This window comes from Asparagus officinalis, chromosome 6 (genome assembly GCF_001876935.1).
Source record: "Asparagus officinalis chromosome 6, Aspof.V1, whole genome shotgun sequence".
Classification (NCBI taxonomy): domain Eukaryota; kingdom Viridiplantae; phylum Streptophyta; class Magnoliopsida; order Asparagales; family Asparagaceae; genus Asparagus; species Asparagus officinalis.
Genome location: NC_033799.1, coordinates 22,202,577 through 22,218,112, shown reverse-complemented (window position 1 = coordinate 22,218,112; position 15,536 = coordinate 22,202,577). Strand labels below are relative to the sequence as shown.

The following is a 15,536-nucleotide window of genomic DNA, read 5'->3' as shown; positions in this document are numbered from 1 at the left end:
TTAACACACTCCTCATTCAAGCTCCTGATTCATAAGCTCCTGATTCAAGCTCCTGATTCAAACAACAGAAATCAGTTTGAGAAACATATAAGCTTTTGAAGTAAGTTAGGTAATTATTTAAAAAATTAGTATTATTGAAGTAAGTTAGCAAATCCCTGCATGAAATCAAGCGAGGGAAAAAAGAGGTAAAAGACTACTTACATCACAAATCAAAAGCATATACAGGACCATTACCCTCTTAATCTTCAAAAAGATCCACATCTTCACTTGATGACTCATTACCCTCTTGCAAATTTGTATCACCGCATGTAGAAAACCTACATTATATTAAAATATCCATACATATATACATCAAGAAGGATACTAGAATGTGAAAAATAAGACAACATAAATAATAAAAGAATTATTACTTACGGATTTGTGAGTGCCGGACAATTTCGCTTATCATGTGATTGGCCTACTTTACCACACCCGTGACAACGTCTATCTTTTTTATTTTTGGCTCTAGTCATTGCTTTCTCTTTTCCTCCTTTCAACCTTTTGCCGCACCCTTTTGCTCGCACTTGATCAGGTTCATTGAAACTATTTTCATAACTACAAGAACCATGAGCACTAGTCCCCTCAGTAATTATCTTACTACATATTGGATTACTTTTCTCAGTGAAGCTCATTACAGCCATGTGGCTACTAAGAAATTGATCAATTTGCTCATTAATGATACGCAATCCATCGGTAAACATCTCCCTTGTTTCTTCATATACGAGGGACTTGTCAACTAAATCCAAAGATGATTGGATAAATTGACTCCGCGTTAAAAGATAAGGATTATCAGGGGTTATCTGCATGCCTTTATCATCATGAACTGTCCCCGATTTTGCAGACTTAGTCCACCTCAATAAGATGTATTTATCGGGCAATATTTCAACATCAAATTTCATCAAATAAGAGATAATGTGAGTACATACGATTCCGTCGCTTTCAAACTTTTTACAACTACAAGAAACCAAATCCAACTGCTTGTCGTAAACGATTTCGCAGACTTTGCTTGTTGCAAGCAAGGTTTTAAATATCGGATATCGGGGAAATATCGGATGGTCAAAATTCATATCGGATTGCGGATATCGGGGAAATATCGGGGATATGGGGGAAATATCGGAATGCCATAATGAATGTTTGCATACATAGTATAATGCATTAAAATGTAATCTCAACATATGTAATGAAATTTAAGCATACAAAACATGAATAATATATGTTTAGGATCACTAATCAACCTTCTAAAACAAACAAAACTGCAAAGCAACGTTGTAACATTCGATCTGTTTTTTTAGGGCAAAATGTCATTTGATATAATGGGAAAATCTTGATATCTCGCCCAAAAATTCCAAACACGGTATATTATTTTGCAACAAGCTTATAAAAAGATAAATTGGTCCACATATTGGCTAATACATCGGTCATATCGGGAATTTATCACTCAAAATAGCTAAAAAGCGGTAAAGGATATTTAAAGACCATATCGGTTGCGGCAAGCCCTGTAAAAGGATATATCGGGGGATATATCGGGTCATGTCGGGGATATTTAAAACAATGGTTGCAAGCTTCTTTCTTTGAATTTGATACACACGGCGATTGTCGGTTTCCCTAACAAACTGTAACTTGTAGTTAAAGCTGTCACACACTTCAGCCTCAAACTTGTAATACATCTCATTAGTGTAAATATCAACCATTTGCTCCTGTGAAAAGTATTTGGAAGAACATGAGGGAATGCCTTTGTCATAGTTGGGTCTTGATCAGTAATAATCATCTTCGGGGCACCACGAGGCATACTTTCCAAAAATTTATTAAATAACCATACAAAATCATCAACGCTCTCATGATTCAAAAATCCACAAGCAAAAACAACTGTTTGACCATGATTGTTAACCCCCATTATTGGTGCAAATATCAGGCCATAGCGATTAGTATTATATGTAGTATCAAAGATTACAACATCACCGAAGAAATTGTAAGCCCGCCTTGAACTTGCATCGGACCAAAAACAACGAGTAATCTTTTGTTCCTCATCGGCCTCAATTTGAAAAGTAAATCCGGGATTCTTTCCTTGTTCCAGTTTTAAATACTCATAAAACATTTGACCATCATGCCCCTTCGAGTCAGCCCGTATATCCCTTTCATGATTATATAAATCTCTTTGAGTGCACCCAATATTTTCTATACCTCCAGATTGTACTCCAAGAAAACTGAATTGTTGATGCTGAGGTATATTCACCATTGATAACTGTTTAGTTAAAGACTTTGTTGCGGCAGAAATGTGTCAGTGAGACCTTTAAAGATGAACCTTTGATGGTGTTGATAGCGGATGACTATGCTCCTCTTTAAAAATAGTAACAATGTATTTTCCAGAGATTAATTTTAAAACTGCAATTTTGGCATGACAATCTTCAGCTACGCTTCCTCGACGTCTTTTATTTCCAACATCCGCGATTCTTGAAGATTTTCCTTGTTTAAAACAAACATACTCCTTCCTTCTTATTTCACCACTTCCCGGCTCTTTTTGAGTAGTCCAAGCCCTTACACTAAACCCAGCTGCTTTAGCATAAGCATTGTAGAATGTTACAACATCATCTATTGTGTTAAATTCTTGCCCTTTTTTTGGCCTCAACTCATCTGATACTTGAGGAGTATATGTCGAAATATCGTCATCCAAGTTTAATTCATTTGCTTCAGTGTCCAAGTTTTCCATTTCTCATAAAAAAATTTAATTGACCTATAAAAAATGCACTGTATATCAAATTTTGGGAACTAATTTTGTAAACTAATTGACCTATAAAATTTTTAATTTTAATTGACCTATAAAAAAGGCACTGTATATCTAATTTTGTAAACTAATTTTGTAAACTAATTGACCTATAAAAATTTTAATTTTAATTGACCTATAAAAAATGCACATAAGCGATGAAATACTAATGCACCGTATTCATATTTTAGATTTGGTTTCCTACTTTTTAAGCATCAATTATTCCAGCAAAAACAAAATTTTTTTTGACAGGCTCAGTTCAGCCAAGAGGATTTTTTTGACAAGCTCAGCTCAGCTCAGTTCAGCAAAAACAAAAATAACCGATAAACTACAAAAAAATAACAGATAATAGGTAGGAGAAATTTGGGGCTTGATCGTTACCTGAGTTGGGGAACTGTGCGTGGTCGGCGTCGGTTTGGGGCTGACGGCGAGATCCGACGACTGAACTGATTTGGGGCTGACGGCGAGATCGACGAACTCAATGGGCTAGGTTTTAGGGGCTGACGGCGAGATCGACGTGATCCTCGTAAGTCGTTGACGAGCGATGTGGATGGGCGACGGCGAGATACAGAATCAATGGCGCTCGGGGGGCGGCTTGATTGGGCCAGACTGCTCGCTCCGCTGGGGGTATTTGGGCGGTAGACGTTGCTGAGAATTTGAGGGTAGACGGCCGAGTATGAGGGAGAGAGACTTTGGTTGGGGAAGACGGCGATGAGGTTATTAAAAGGGTCGGGGCTTGGGGCTAGCGAGAGAGAGAAATGATTAGCTGAAGACATTAATTTTATCACAGTGCCTTAATGCTAGCTTATTTTTTGCAGAAAAACCCGGTTCAGGGCTCAACACGAGCTTTTAATTCTCTGTTAGATTTTTCAAAACGTGCGAGCTGTGTTGAACAGCCCACTCGAGCTCAAAAGTGCCGTAGCACAGTGCGCACTCGAAATGCACTGTATAGTATATTATACATATTATATATATAGAGGAATTATGTGGTATGCCTTCGGTACAAAAGCCACAAAATTTATACTTGGTAGCTGAGATGGCATATTTATCCTCCCACTCATTCAAATGATGGGCGGACCACATTCCATGGGTTGAATGTGGCTCCCCCCAATTTGAACTATATATATAGAGAGAGAGAGTGGAAACTGTGTATGCCACTGCCAGCGTTGGCTTCTTCTTTGCGCCTGAGGGGGTTTTACGAAAAAGAACACCGTGTTTTCAGCAGTCGTGACTTCAAAAATTTCCCCAAATCCGATTCATTCTCTCTCACATTTCCTCTCAATCTCTCCCAATCCGCTCACGAATCTGACGCCGCGCTTTCTCCTCGACGAGATCAGCCCTCCTCTTAATCTCTCACACTTTCCCAAATCTGCTTGCAGCCTCCTCCGACGAGATCATCCTTCTGAGCCGCCGCTTTCTCGAACGTCGTGCTGCTGATCTCGCCGTCATCATTCTCGTCGTCATCCTCGCTCGGACTCGTCCTCATCCTCCCTCGGTCTCGTCGTCATCACTCAGCTCGTCGTGCTGCTGATCTCGTCGTCGTGCTGCTGATCTCGCCGTCGATTTGAAGCTGATCTCGCCGTCGAGCTGATCTCGTCGTCGATCTGGTGCTGATCTCGTCGTCCTGAGCCAGAGTTCGTGAGCTAGATCCACTCATCCTCCTCCGTCCTCCTCGCTCTGAGCTATCCTCTCTCAGGTGAAATCCCATCCCAATAAAAACCCAATAATAATTTCTGTTAGTTGGATTGAGTTAGTTGTTTGATAACAAGGTCTTTCTCTTATGAAACCTTGTCTTTCTCTTACAGAAGACCAGATTGTCTTGTGGGTCTCTTACAGAAGAGGATACTTGAGTTTAAGCTTCATGATGAGATTTATTATTTTAAAAAAATCTTATGACTAGACATCCTGATTAACTTATAACATGGTTTGCAATTGTCTTCTGGATTATTGAAACCACCAACCTGACACAGGAGCCAACTCTTCTTGTTTTCTTTTGTAACTTGATAAGAGCCCAACAGGATACATGAAGGAATATGTAGGTTATAGCAACATTGCATAGAAAGGTAAGTGAGGCAAGTAGTTTTCTGTTCATTGGCGGAATTTTGCAGCTTCTCGGAAATAATCCAAGGTTGTCTTGTGGGTCATACTAATAAAATTGCAACTCCTTGAGAGGTTTGAAATAGAACTGAGGAACAAGGTTGTCTTGTGGGTCATACTAATAAAATTGCAACTCCTTGAGAGGTTTGAAATAGAACTGAGGAAAATTTAAACTCTCAAACATGTTGATTCTCATTTCTAATGTTTCAAACTCTTTACATTTCTGAAACATGCATCTGACCCAATGATAAAATCCACGGCGGTCCATAAACTATTGAACAATGAAGCGTAGAAGATATAATGCAGCTATTAAACAATAAAGAGTAAACGATATAAAGACTGAATATGAACCAGAATATAATGAATTTTACACATATTCTAAAGCAAGTTACAAGGTCTTTCTCTTATGAAACCTGGTCTTTCTCTTATCGGCCAATATTCTTCACATTGATCTGCTTATTTTAATTATTTGATGGATTATGTAGTGGTTTTGGATTGAGTTAGTGGTTAGATAACTAGGTTCATAAATTCATTGGTGGTTACTGAAGTATTACGAGGACTATGTCAGTTGTTTTTTTGTTCCTATAATGTCATTCTCAGATATTAGTTTTTGGCAAAGTTTATCTTTGATATATGTTTCCTGAAATGTTCATTATCATGTCACATTCTGGCTGATCAAAATTTACGTTATATGATAGTTAAAGTTGGTAACTTTTGAAAGGGGCCAAGTTTTGACTTTGTTCTACTGGGTATGCTGTGACTTGCTGTGAGAAAAGTGAAATGTTCGCTTCGTTAGTCATTGATCACGGTTAGAATTCCAAGCAAGAAAAAGGGACAAACCCTTGTAGTTCAAATTTTTTGTCAATTATTATTTTTCAATTGCGATGAATATGCAAACTTTTGTATCTGTAGCCGTGAATCATGGAGTCATCTTCAAGCAATCGTCATGGACTGTTGTGCCATTGTGAAAGGAGGGCTATACTCTCTAGATCTGGAACTAAGACGAACCCTGGTCGATTGCTTTTGGGATGCGCTAATTGAAAAGTGAGTAATTGTGGATTCTTCAAATGGGTATCTGATGAAGAGGAGTTTGAAGGTTCAAAGACAGGGCTTGTTCAGACAAAGCTGTCGAGCGTGAGGCCGCAAGTTTCAAGAGCCGTGTCAAGTGGAGAATTGCGGGAAAAGAGAAAGATTGAGATTGATATTATGGATTTGTTGAAGCTTGTTGTATTTGCTCTTTTATTTGGTATTTTTCTTGGATTTGTATTTGGTATTTTTATTGGATTTGTGCTAAGTAGAGTGTAAGAATGTATTATCTTTCTTTGTGGAAGTGTATGTTGATGAGAACTTCTAGTGTTCTGGATTTGTATCTTCAGACAAATTAGAATAGTAATTTGTTTTATACTCGCAAAGTCTGGACTCGTTCAGATGAGACCATTTTGATGGTTTTTGTTGTTTGCTGGTGAAATTGATGTTTGGTTTTGTCCTACTTGATGCAGTTTAAAGTTGAAATTTTGGTTGATGTGGAAGTAAGACTTGATGCAGTTTAAAGTTGAAATTTTGGTTGATGTGGAAGTAAGATTGAATAGTGGGGCTGAAACCATGTATCTTTTTCATGGGGAGACTGTGGAAGTAAGATTGAATAGTGGGGCTGAAACCATGTATCTTTTTCATGGGGAGACTGTCAAATGTCCAATGTTCAACGAAACCATGTATTTGGTTAGTTGTTTACTATCAATATTTGCAGTTAGAACACAGGTTCTTTCAAGCATGAGGATCTTAGTGAAGGAATGATCATGCAGCATTTTGTTTCCGGTTGAAGCCATACCCGGGATTTTGTAGATGCTAAACATCCTGGGAGCTTATTGAGAGCCCAGCCTTCTAGTTTTGACATGATCGAGGCACTGGAATCTCAAGTATGCTTCAAGTCCCAGTATCACACATTCTCACCCTTAATGATATGGGGGTATGATATAACTTCATTATGCTTTCAAACTTATTATGACTGGAATTGGATTACATCTCAAATATTCATAGCTTTGGCCATAATCAGCCTTGTGATTAATTTCACAACCAAAAAAAAAAAAAAAAGAATATGGACGTATATACAAGAGAGCATATGCCAAAACAATTTAGCCTTGTGATTAAATCCAGCAACAATCACTCCACATGTAACTACCCCCACTAAGAAACTTGCATTTACAAGTAACAGGTATATGGACGTATACTACTATCAAAAATATTTATGCACCAAGACATATTTGCTCTCAAATATGATGGATTTGTTGACCATACTGCTATCAAAAATGCTTCTAAAACCCTGCTGAAACATCAGGATTGAGCTGCAAATCATATAAGCTCATATCATAAGAAACAGATGCAACCAAAGTAGCTGAATAATCATTACAAGATAGCTGCATATAAGCTCAAATCACATTACAAGATAGCTGCATAAAAGAGAATTGAGCTACAACCAAAGTAGTTGAATATAAGCCACATCAAAGCTACAAGCATCAAACAGAGTTACATCATGAGTTACAACATCAAACAGAGTTTCATCAAAGACAGACTTAACCTCCAAAGTTACAACCGAAGTAGCTGAATATAAGCTCAAATCACATTACAAGATAGCTGCATAAAAGAGAATGCTCAACCTGTGTTCCAACCACCCACCATTGATGCTATTCACTCAGATTTTACAAGATAGCTGCATAAAAGAGAAGAAATTTTAATCATTACCGAGAATTGAGCACATTAAACTATATTCAGCCCTTCACATATGTGTAAACATATGCTGCAAATCATTACCTCAAAAATATTAAGCCCTTCATTACCGAGAAAATTTTAATCATTACCGAGAATTTAGCTGCAAAAAACATTACAAAATAGTCATTACTGAGAATTTAATCAAACAAAAAAAGTTTCATGAAAAAATATTAATTATACCTTGGCAAGTTGACTTTACAGCTAGTTCTATAATGCCCGAGTTCACCACATCTGCTACATATACGTAGCTAGTTCTATAATGCCCGAGTTCACCACATCTGCTACATATACGTTTCTTCCTTTCTTTCTTTTCTTATGCTTGTTCTAAACCTGACTGGATTCTAGTAGCATTGCGTGGACGACCTTTAGTCCTTGCAGGTCTATCAGGATCACGAACTGTAATCTGAGGAATGTGCTCCATTGTATGTGAGATGGGTGCGGAAATTTGAGGAATATCCACCATTTGATCTTGAGTTTCTCCAACTTCTTCTTCCAGTGATTCTATGAAATTTGTTAGCACATCATCTAGTTTTTGCATCTTCTCTTCTGAAACAAATGCAAGCTTGAGCGCATTATTGAATTTTGCTCTTAAAGCCCAAGATTTCAATAAATTAATCTTCTCTTCACAGCGTGTGATGTTTCTTCCAAATATAATGTTGCCAACTCCAATGTTACGATGTCGAGCATGTATAGTCCAACGGTGTAGGATGTAATGGTTGGGTAATGAATCCATCTGCCTAGCCATCATTAACGACAATATATGTCTACATACAACACCATTAGTTTCAAACAAAGCACAAGTGCAACGGAACTGCATATGACTAGATTGTTCATAAGTAACCACCTCCCATTTTCCTCTATCTGTAAACTTACAGATCTTGTATTCAACAATGTCCCCATCTTTTCTTAATTCTTCAAAAAACTCTGTACCAAATCCTTTGAATTCAGTTTGGAATACATCAAACATATTGCGTGTATACATTTCTCCAGCTTGGACCTTAATTGGATGTCCAAGGAGCATGATAGGCTTTGTGTTAAGACTCTTAAAATCTTCATGGGCTTCACTTAAGCGACGATGAGTTACTGCTTTTTCATATTGTGTCACAAACTCGTATAATTGAGTCTGCGAGTTAACATACCCATCAAAAATGCATTAACACTTTCACTCCTTTGGCTCGATCTCATTCCAGCCAAAAAAGTGTCCTTCAGATAACATGGCACCCAGTGTTCTCGACATTTGTAAATTGTTTGTAACCATCCCTCACCTTCTTCATTTATATCAAACTTCTCCTTCATCTCAAGCCAATATTCTTCACATTGTTCAATTGAAGCACTATTATACCACAAGCCCCAATACCTTTGAAACTGTTCACCATAACGAGACCCCAAAGTAGGCAAATGATCCATAATATGCTTTTGCATGTGCCAATAGCAATAACGGTGTCATGTTGTTGGAAACACTGAGTGAATAGCATTACACATTGCTCTATCCTGATCTATTATAATAGCACCTGGTTCAACACCATGCATGCATTTCAGCCATTCTTGAAATAACCACACAAAGGTATCTTCATGTTCATCGGCTAATAATGCACAACCAAGTAAAATAGACTGCCTATGGTGATTTACACCAGTAAATGGAGAAAATGGAAGACTGAGCTTATTAGTTCTGTATGTCACATCAAACACAATAACATCACTGAATTGCAAATAAGAAGCTCTTGATCTTCCATCGGCCCAGAAAACACTCCTCATTTGTCCACTACTGTCCACTTCTATTGCAAAATAAAATTCTGGATCATTCGCTGTCATACTCTGAAAATAACAAATGATAGATATGCATTCATGACCAATATTGTTGACTCTTTGGGTTCTGATATGATCAATGCATTGTTGTGGTGTTACTATTTCACCTTCTCTTCCATTAGTTGCATTGATGAAGCGAGAAATAGTAGAAGGAGGCATACCTTCTTCTCGCAGACTATCAATAAGTTTTTTACATCTTTGAGTTTTATGGAATTGTTGATGTGATCTGTGCATTTTTGCTTTGTCTGGACTACTCAACACATGATTTATATGTGTTGGACCCTAGAGGGGGGGTGATTAGGGTCAAGAGGCTCTAATATGCAATTAAAAAAACAGTACAAGCAAAACACAAAACAGAAATGCGATAAAAGAAAGAGAGATAGAGTTAGGAGTTCGTTATCCTTGACGCGCGATGTGTTAACGAGGTTCGGCCCTCTGGCCTACGTCCCCGCTCCCCACTCTCGAGGAGAAATCCACTATCCACCCGGTTTGGAAGCCGGAACTTCGTCTACACAGTGATCTCCACAGATCTCTCTCACAACACAGTTTGATCTCAACAGATCACACCCTCACAGTAGATCTTACACAAGATCTCAACCTCACAACAGAAGAACAGATGCAAGAACCTCTCTTTACACAGCCCCTATAGCAAAGAGTAGGTTTACAGAAGCTGGGAAGTGAAACACACTTAAAACAGAGAGAAAAAAACAGGATTTGAAAATTTATCTCAGGAAGCAGAAAGTTCTCTCTGGTTTTCAAACGTTAGGGCTAAGGAAGAAGAAGAGGTCTGGGGGGTTTTTATAGAAAAGTTTAAATCATTTTAAAACAAAACCCAATCTTCCCAAATGAGATAATAATCTCTTCTTCAGACCCTCATCACAGACTGTGCCAATCACTAACAAGTGAAAGCACAGTAAACGATGTAAATGACCGTTTAAAAAAGTCGCGGCTGACCAGAGGCAAAAATCGGTTGACCGAAGGAAATTTCGGTCGACCGAAAAATGCCTTCGGTCAACCGACCGAAAAATTCGGTCGACCGCGAGCAGCTAAGGAAAACAAGTGAAAGCACAGTGTTCGATGTAAATGACCGTTTAAAAAAGTCGCGGCTGACCAGAGGCAAAAATCGGTTGACCGAAGGAAATTTCGGTCGATCGAAAAATACCTTCGGTCGACCGACCGAAAAATTCGGTCGACCGCGAGCAGCTAAGGAAAAATCATCCAAAGGAACAAATCATTGGGAGCCCTTCAAAAGGAGTTATAACTCGCTCAAAAGCCTTGAGTGAATGTGGTAATGTTGCATTTCTATCTCAACTAGAACCTAAAAAGGTTAATGATGCTTTAAATGATGAGTTTTGGGTTTTGGCTATGCATGAAGAATTAAACAATTTTCAAAGAAATGAAGTTTGGAAGTTAGTTCCTAGACCTAACAATGCTAGTGTTATTGGTACAAAATGGGTTTTTAGAAACAAACTTGATGAACATGGCATTGTAACTAGAAATAAAGCACGTTTGGTTGCCCAAGGATACAATCAAGAGGAGGGCATAGACTATGATGAAACCTTTGCACCGGTTGCAAGGTTGGAATCTATTAGGATGTTTTTGGCATTTGCTAGTTTTAAAAATTTCAAACTATTTCAAATGGATGTCAAAAGTGCTTTCTTAAATGGTTTTATAGAAGAGGAAGTGTATGTTGAGCAACCCCCCGGTTTTATAGATCATGCTTTTCCTAATCATGTTTACCGGGTACAAAAAGCTTTATATGGGTTGAAACAAGCTCCTAGGGCTTGGTATGCTCGCCTCTCTAGTTTTCTTATTGAAAATGGTTTTTCAAAAGGAACAATTGATAACACACTTTTTGTGAGAAAAAGGAAAAATGATTTCATTTTGGTTCAAATATATGTGGATGACATTATTTTTGGTGCTACTAATGAATCCTTGTGCAAGGAATTTTCTAAAGTTATGCAGGATCACTTTGAGATGAGTATGATGGGAGAGCTTACATTCTTTCTCGGGCTCCAAGTCAAGCAAACTAAGGATGGGATCTTCATTTCACAAAGCAAGTATGCGAAGGAATTGGTGAAGAAATTTAAGTTGGAGAATTCTAAGCATGCGCCTACTCCCATGAGTACTAGTGTTAAGCTTGATGCGGATGAGAGTGGTGAAGATGTGGACCAAAAACTATACCGAGGTATGATAGGTAGTCTTCTTTATCTCACCGCTAGTAGACCCGACATCATGTTTAGTGTATGTGCATGTGCACGTTTTCAAGCTTCTCCAAAAGCATCTCATTTAATTGCGGTTAAAAGGATCATTAAGTATGTTAATGGAACTTTTAACCTTGGTTTGTTTTATCCAAAAAGCACCACTTTTGATTTATATGGTTTTTGTGATGCCGACTTTGCCGGATGTAAGGTAGATCGCAAGAGTACTAGTGGAACATGCCAATTCTTAGGAAATTCCCTTGTTTCTTGGGCTTCCAAGAAACAAAATTGTGTTGCATTGTCCACTACGGAAGCGGAATACATTGCCGCCGGCCTATGTTGTGCTCAAGTTTTATGGATGAAACAAAGTTTAGTTGACTATGATTTGAATTTTCAAAATATTAAAATCTTTTGTGATAACACAAGTGCCATAAATATTTCCAAAAATTCGGTTTTGCATTCTAGAACTAAGCATATTGACGTGCGCCATCATTTCTTACGCGATCATGTAGAGAGACAAGATGTATCCCTAGTATTTGTTGACACCAAATCTCAACTAGCGGATATATTTACTAAGCCTCTTGGAGAGGATGATTTTTGTCGCATAAGAAATGGTTTGGGCTTATGCACTATGTGAAAGTTCTACATTGTTTGCTTGACTAGTTGTATTTTGCATTTAGTATTTCTCTTTACCCCATTTTTGATGGTGACAAAGGGGGAGAGAAATCTCCTCATTTGTTGCATATATTTAGGGGGAGCTCATAGATAGGGGGAGCACCTATCTATAAGCTATCTTATTTTTGCTCTTATATAATGGTTGGTTGTCATCATCAAAAAGGGGGAGATTGTTAGCCCTTATGTTTTGATGATGTTCTTACAACCACCATTATCGGTACTAATGGCTTATTGAGTGTAAATGTAGTAAACTCATTTGTCAAGCTCGTTAGTGCCATTAATGGAGGATGGATGGAATATATGCTACAACGAAGATATCCAAAGGAGGAGGAGGCCAAGAGATGAAGCAACATTATTTCAAGAACGACAAATTCTATTAAAAGCTTCATCCGATTCAAGCTATATCAAAGCTCAAGTATATTGCTCTCTATATGAGGATATTAGCTTTCTTTTGTTTTTCTCTCTAGTGCTAGAATGTAGGCAAAGAGTTACTGAGTTTACTTGAAGCTATTGGGAATCACACACACGTTTTTAGACTTGTGCTTTTAAGCGTTTTTTCTCAAAATACTATTTTTCACAAGTATGAGTACCTATCTGCAAAATTCCTTTTCCAAGCAGTTTGTTTTTAGTATTAAAAACATTTTACAAAGTTTCAGAATTTTCAGAGGTCAAATAAATATTTTGCAAATATTTCAAGTTGGTCAAAAATCTGTTTTCTGGAAAATATCAGAAATCGGTCGACCGGCCCGGTCGACCGATCCTATGATTCGTCAGTATTTTTCCAGAGAGTCGTCGGTTGACCGGTACGGTCGACCGAAATTTCGATCTTTAAATCGGTCGCCCGCTCCGGTCGACCGATGAGTTTCTGCGTGTTTTACCATATTTCCTTAGCTGCTCGCGGTCGACCGAATTTTTCGGTCGGTCGACCGAAGGTATTTTTCGATCGACCGAAATTTCCTTCGGTCAACCGATTTTTGCCTCTGGTCAGCCGCGACTTTGACCGGTACGGTCGACCGAAATTTCGATCTTTAAATCGGTCGACCGCGCCGGTCGACCGATGAGTCTCTGCTTGTTTTCCATATTTTCCTTAGCTGCTCGCGGTCGACCGAATTTTTCGGTCGGTCGACCGAAGGTATTTTTCGGTCGACCGAAATTTCCTTCGGTCAACCGATTTTTGCCTCTGGTCAGCCGCGACTTTTTTAAACGGTCATTTACATCGAACACTGTGCTTTCACTTGTTAGTGATTGGCACAGTCTGTGATGAGGGTCTGAAGAAGAGATTATTATCTCATTTGGGAAGATTTGTTTTTGTTTTAAAATGATTTAAACTTTTCTATATAAACCCCCAGACCTCTTCTTCTTCCTTAGCCCTAACGTTTGAAAACCAGAGAGAACTTTCTGCTTCCTGAGATAAATTTTCAAATCCTGTTTTTTTCTCTCTGTTTTAAGTGTGTTTCACTTCCCAGCTTCTGTAAACCTACTCTTTGCTATAGGGGCTGTGTAAAGAGAGGTTCTTGCATCTGTTCTTCTGTTGTGAGGTTGAGATCTTGTGTAAGATCTACTGTGAGGGTGTGATCTGTTGAGATCAAACTGTGTTGTGAGAGAGATCTGTGGAGATCGCTGTGTAGACGAAGTTCCGGCTTCCAAACCGGGTGGATAGTGGATTTCTCCTCGAGATAACTCTATCTCTCTTTCTTTTATCACATTTCTGTTTTGTGTTTTGCTTGTACTGTTTTTTTAATTGCATATTAGAGCCTCTTGACCCTAATCACCCCCCCTCTAGGGTCCAACAATATGTTCTTCAACAAACCCCGTGACCTCCCACGATTTGTCCTCCAATAATTTAACTCGCATCATTGCCTTACATCCCACTTGCGTCTCTCGCCAAAGAGAGATCTCTATCTTGTCTCTATTAGATTTATAGCCCTCCTTATCACAAACAAACTTTCTGTCTACCACTTCTCTAGTTTTGCGAGAGTAATTTACCGTGCTCTTCCTTATTCCAAAACCCATCAACAATGCATAAGAGTTATAATAGTTATAAGCTTCTTAATAACTATTAAACTTCATTCCAAGTAGTGGTTTAGGATGATTTACAGTATTGGCCGCAATTCCACTTCCAATAACACTTGATTCTCCCATTCCGAACTCTACAGTAGTTGAATTTTCTGACTCCATTCCGAACTCCTAAGGAAGAAAATAAATTCAAGAAAAACAAACTTAGTATTATAATTGTGGTTAGGAATACAAACTTATCATTTAGATTCTAGTTATAGTAGTTACTAAAGAAAATGCCCACCAATTATTTTGAGTTATGTCAAAGTCACCCAAACTTATATGGGGTTTTATGAAATTTAACGTAAAAATGTGTACAATTAAAATAAGCAGATCACAAGGTACTCTGATGACTTAGAGCAAAAGCAACAGCCGTTAAGGAAGGCTTTTTGCTCAAAGTCCATGAAAGAGGGAATAAAGAGTTCATTAATAGTTAACAGCAAAAAATTTGATTCCTCTGACATTTTCCTACTTATTTTTTGGAAGTCAAGACTGCTGAGTTACTTCAATGTGATTCAATGTGGATGATAGACACAAGTGAGTATTCTTATACAAAGACAGTAATCGACTAGAAAAACAGAAAAAAAGGTAAGTCCTCTCATATAATCTCCCGTTTTGTAAACTACCACAACCAGTGAGTGAATTCTTCAAAATCAAGATGAAGGGGAAAAAGTTTATGAACTTTATACCTATATGATATATGAAGAATATTTAAAAAGACAGTTTCCACCAGCAAAGCTAGGGACACCTAAATGCCTATAATTACATGGAAGATTTACTCACGTGAAGAACATAAATTTTCATAAGATTACAGTATGACGACAAGATCACAAGAGCTCGAGATCACAAGAGTATGAGTATTCACCTAAGAAAGTACTGCAACAAGATCACAAGAGCTCGAGATCGGTGGCGGCTGACGATGGCTCTGTTGCAGGCGAAGGCGACGGATCTCGAGGTGGCGCTGGCGATGACGGTGAAGATCCCCATGACCTCCTCCTTCGAAGGCTCGAGATTCGTGAGCTGATGTCGTTGGAGGAGGGCTCGAGAACTCGTGAGCGGATTTGGGGAAGCGGCGGCTCTGTTGCAGGCGAAGGCTCGAGATCTCGTGAGCGGATTTGGGGAACGGCGGAAACGAG

The 15,536-nt window shown here is 38.4% G+C and overlaps 2 protein-coding genes and 2 long non-coding RNA genes across 5 annotated transcripts; 1 reads left to right on the top strand and 3 right to left on the bottom strand.

Annotated features, from left to right (window-relative positions):
• Positions 239-2,746, bottom strand: LOC109845898 (protein FAR1-RELATED SEQUENCE 5-like). Its single transcript, XM_020415148.1, has 4 exons — positions 2,342-2,746; positions 1,728-2,257; positions 415-1,044; positions 239-317 (listed from the first exon to the last, which is right to left on the bottom strand). The coding sequence occupies exons 1-4, from the start codon at positions 2,744-2,746 to the stop codon at positions 239-241; spliced, it is 1,644 nt and encodes a 547-aa protein (XP_020270737.1).
• On the top strand, positions 4,512-6,304 carry LOC109845491. Its single transcript, XR_002248376.1, has 2 exons — positions 4,512-4,928; positions 4,998-6,304. It is a non-coding gene; the product is annotated as an uncharacterized LOC109845491 (long non-coding RNA).
• On the bottom strand, positions 7,276-15,530 carry LOC109845546. Of its 2 annotated transcripts, XR_002248404.1 has the most exons (4): positions 15,266-15,530; positions 14,443-14,532; positions 7,706-7,763; positions 7,276-7,604 (listed from the first exon to the last, which is right to left on the bottom strand). It is a non-coding gene; the product is annotated as an uncharacterized LOC109845546 (long non-coding RNA). The 2 variants fall into 2 exon arrangements; XR_002248403.1 differs by lacking the exons at positions 14,443-14,532; positions 15,266-15,530 and adding an exon at positions 7,844-7,892.
• Positions 9,088-14,404, bottom strand: LOC109845545 (protein FAR1-RELATED SEQUENCE 5-like). The gene is made up of 2 exons (XM_020414807.1): positions 14,142-14,404; positions 9,088-9,741 (listed from the first exon to the last, which is right to left on the bottom strand). Exons 1-2 carry the CDS (start codon positions 14,356-14,358, stop codon positions 9,107-9,109), a joined length of 852 nt encoding a protein of 283 aa, XP_020270396.1. The 5' UTR covers positions 14,359-14,404; the 3' UTR covers positions 9,088-9,106.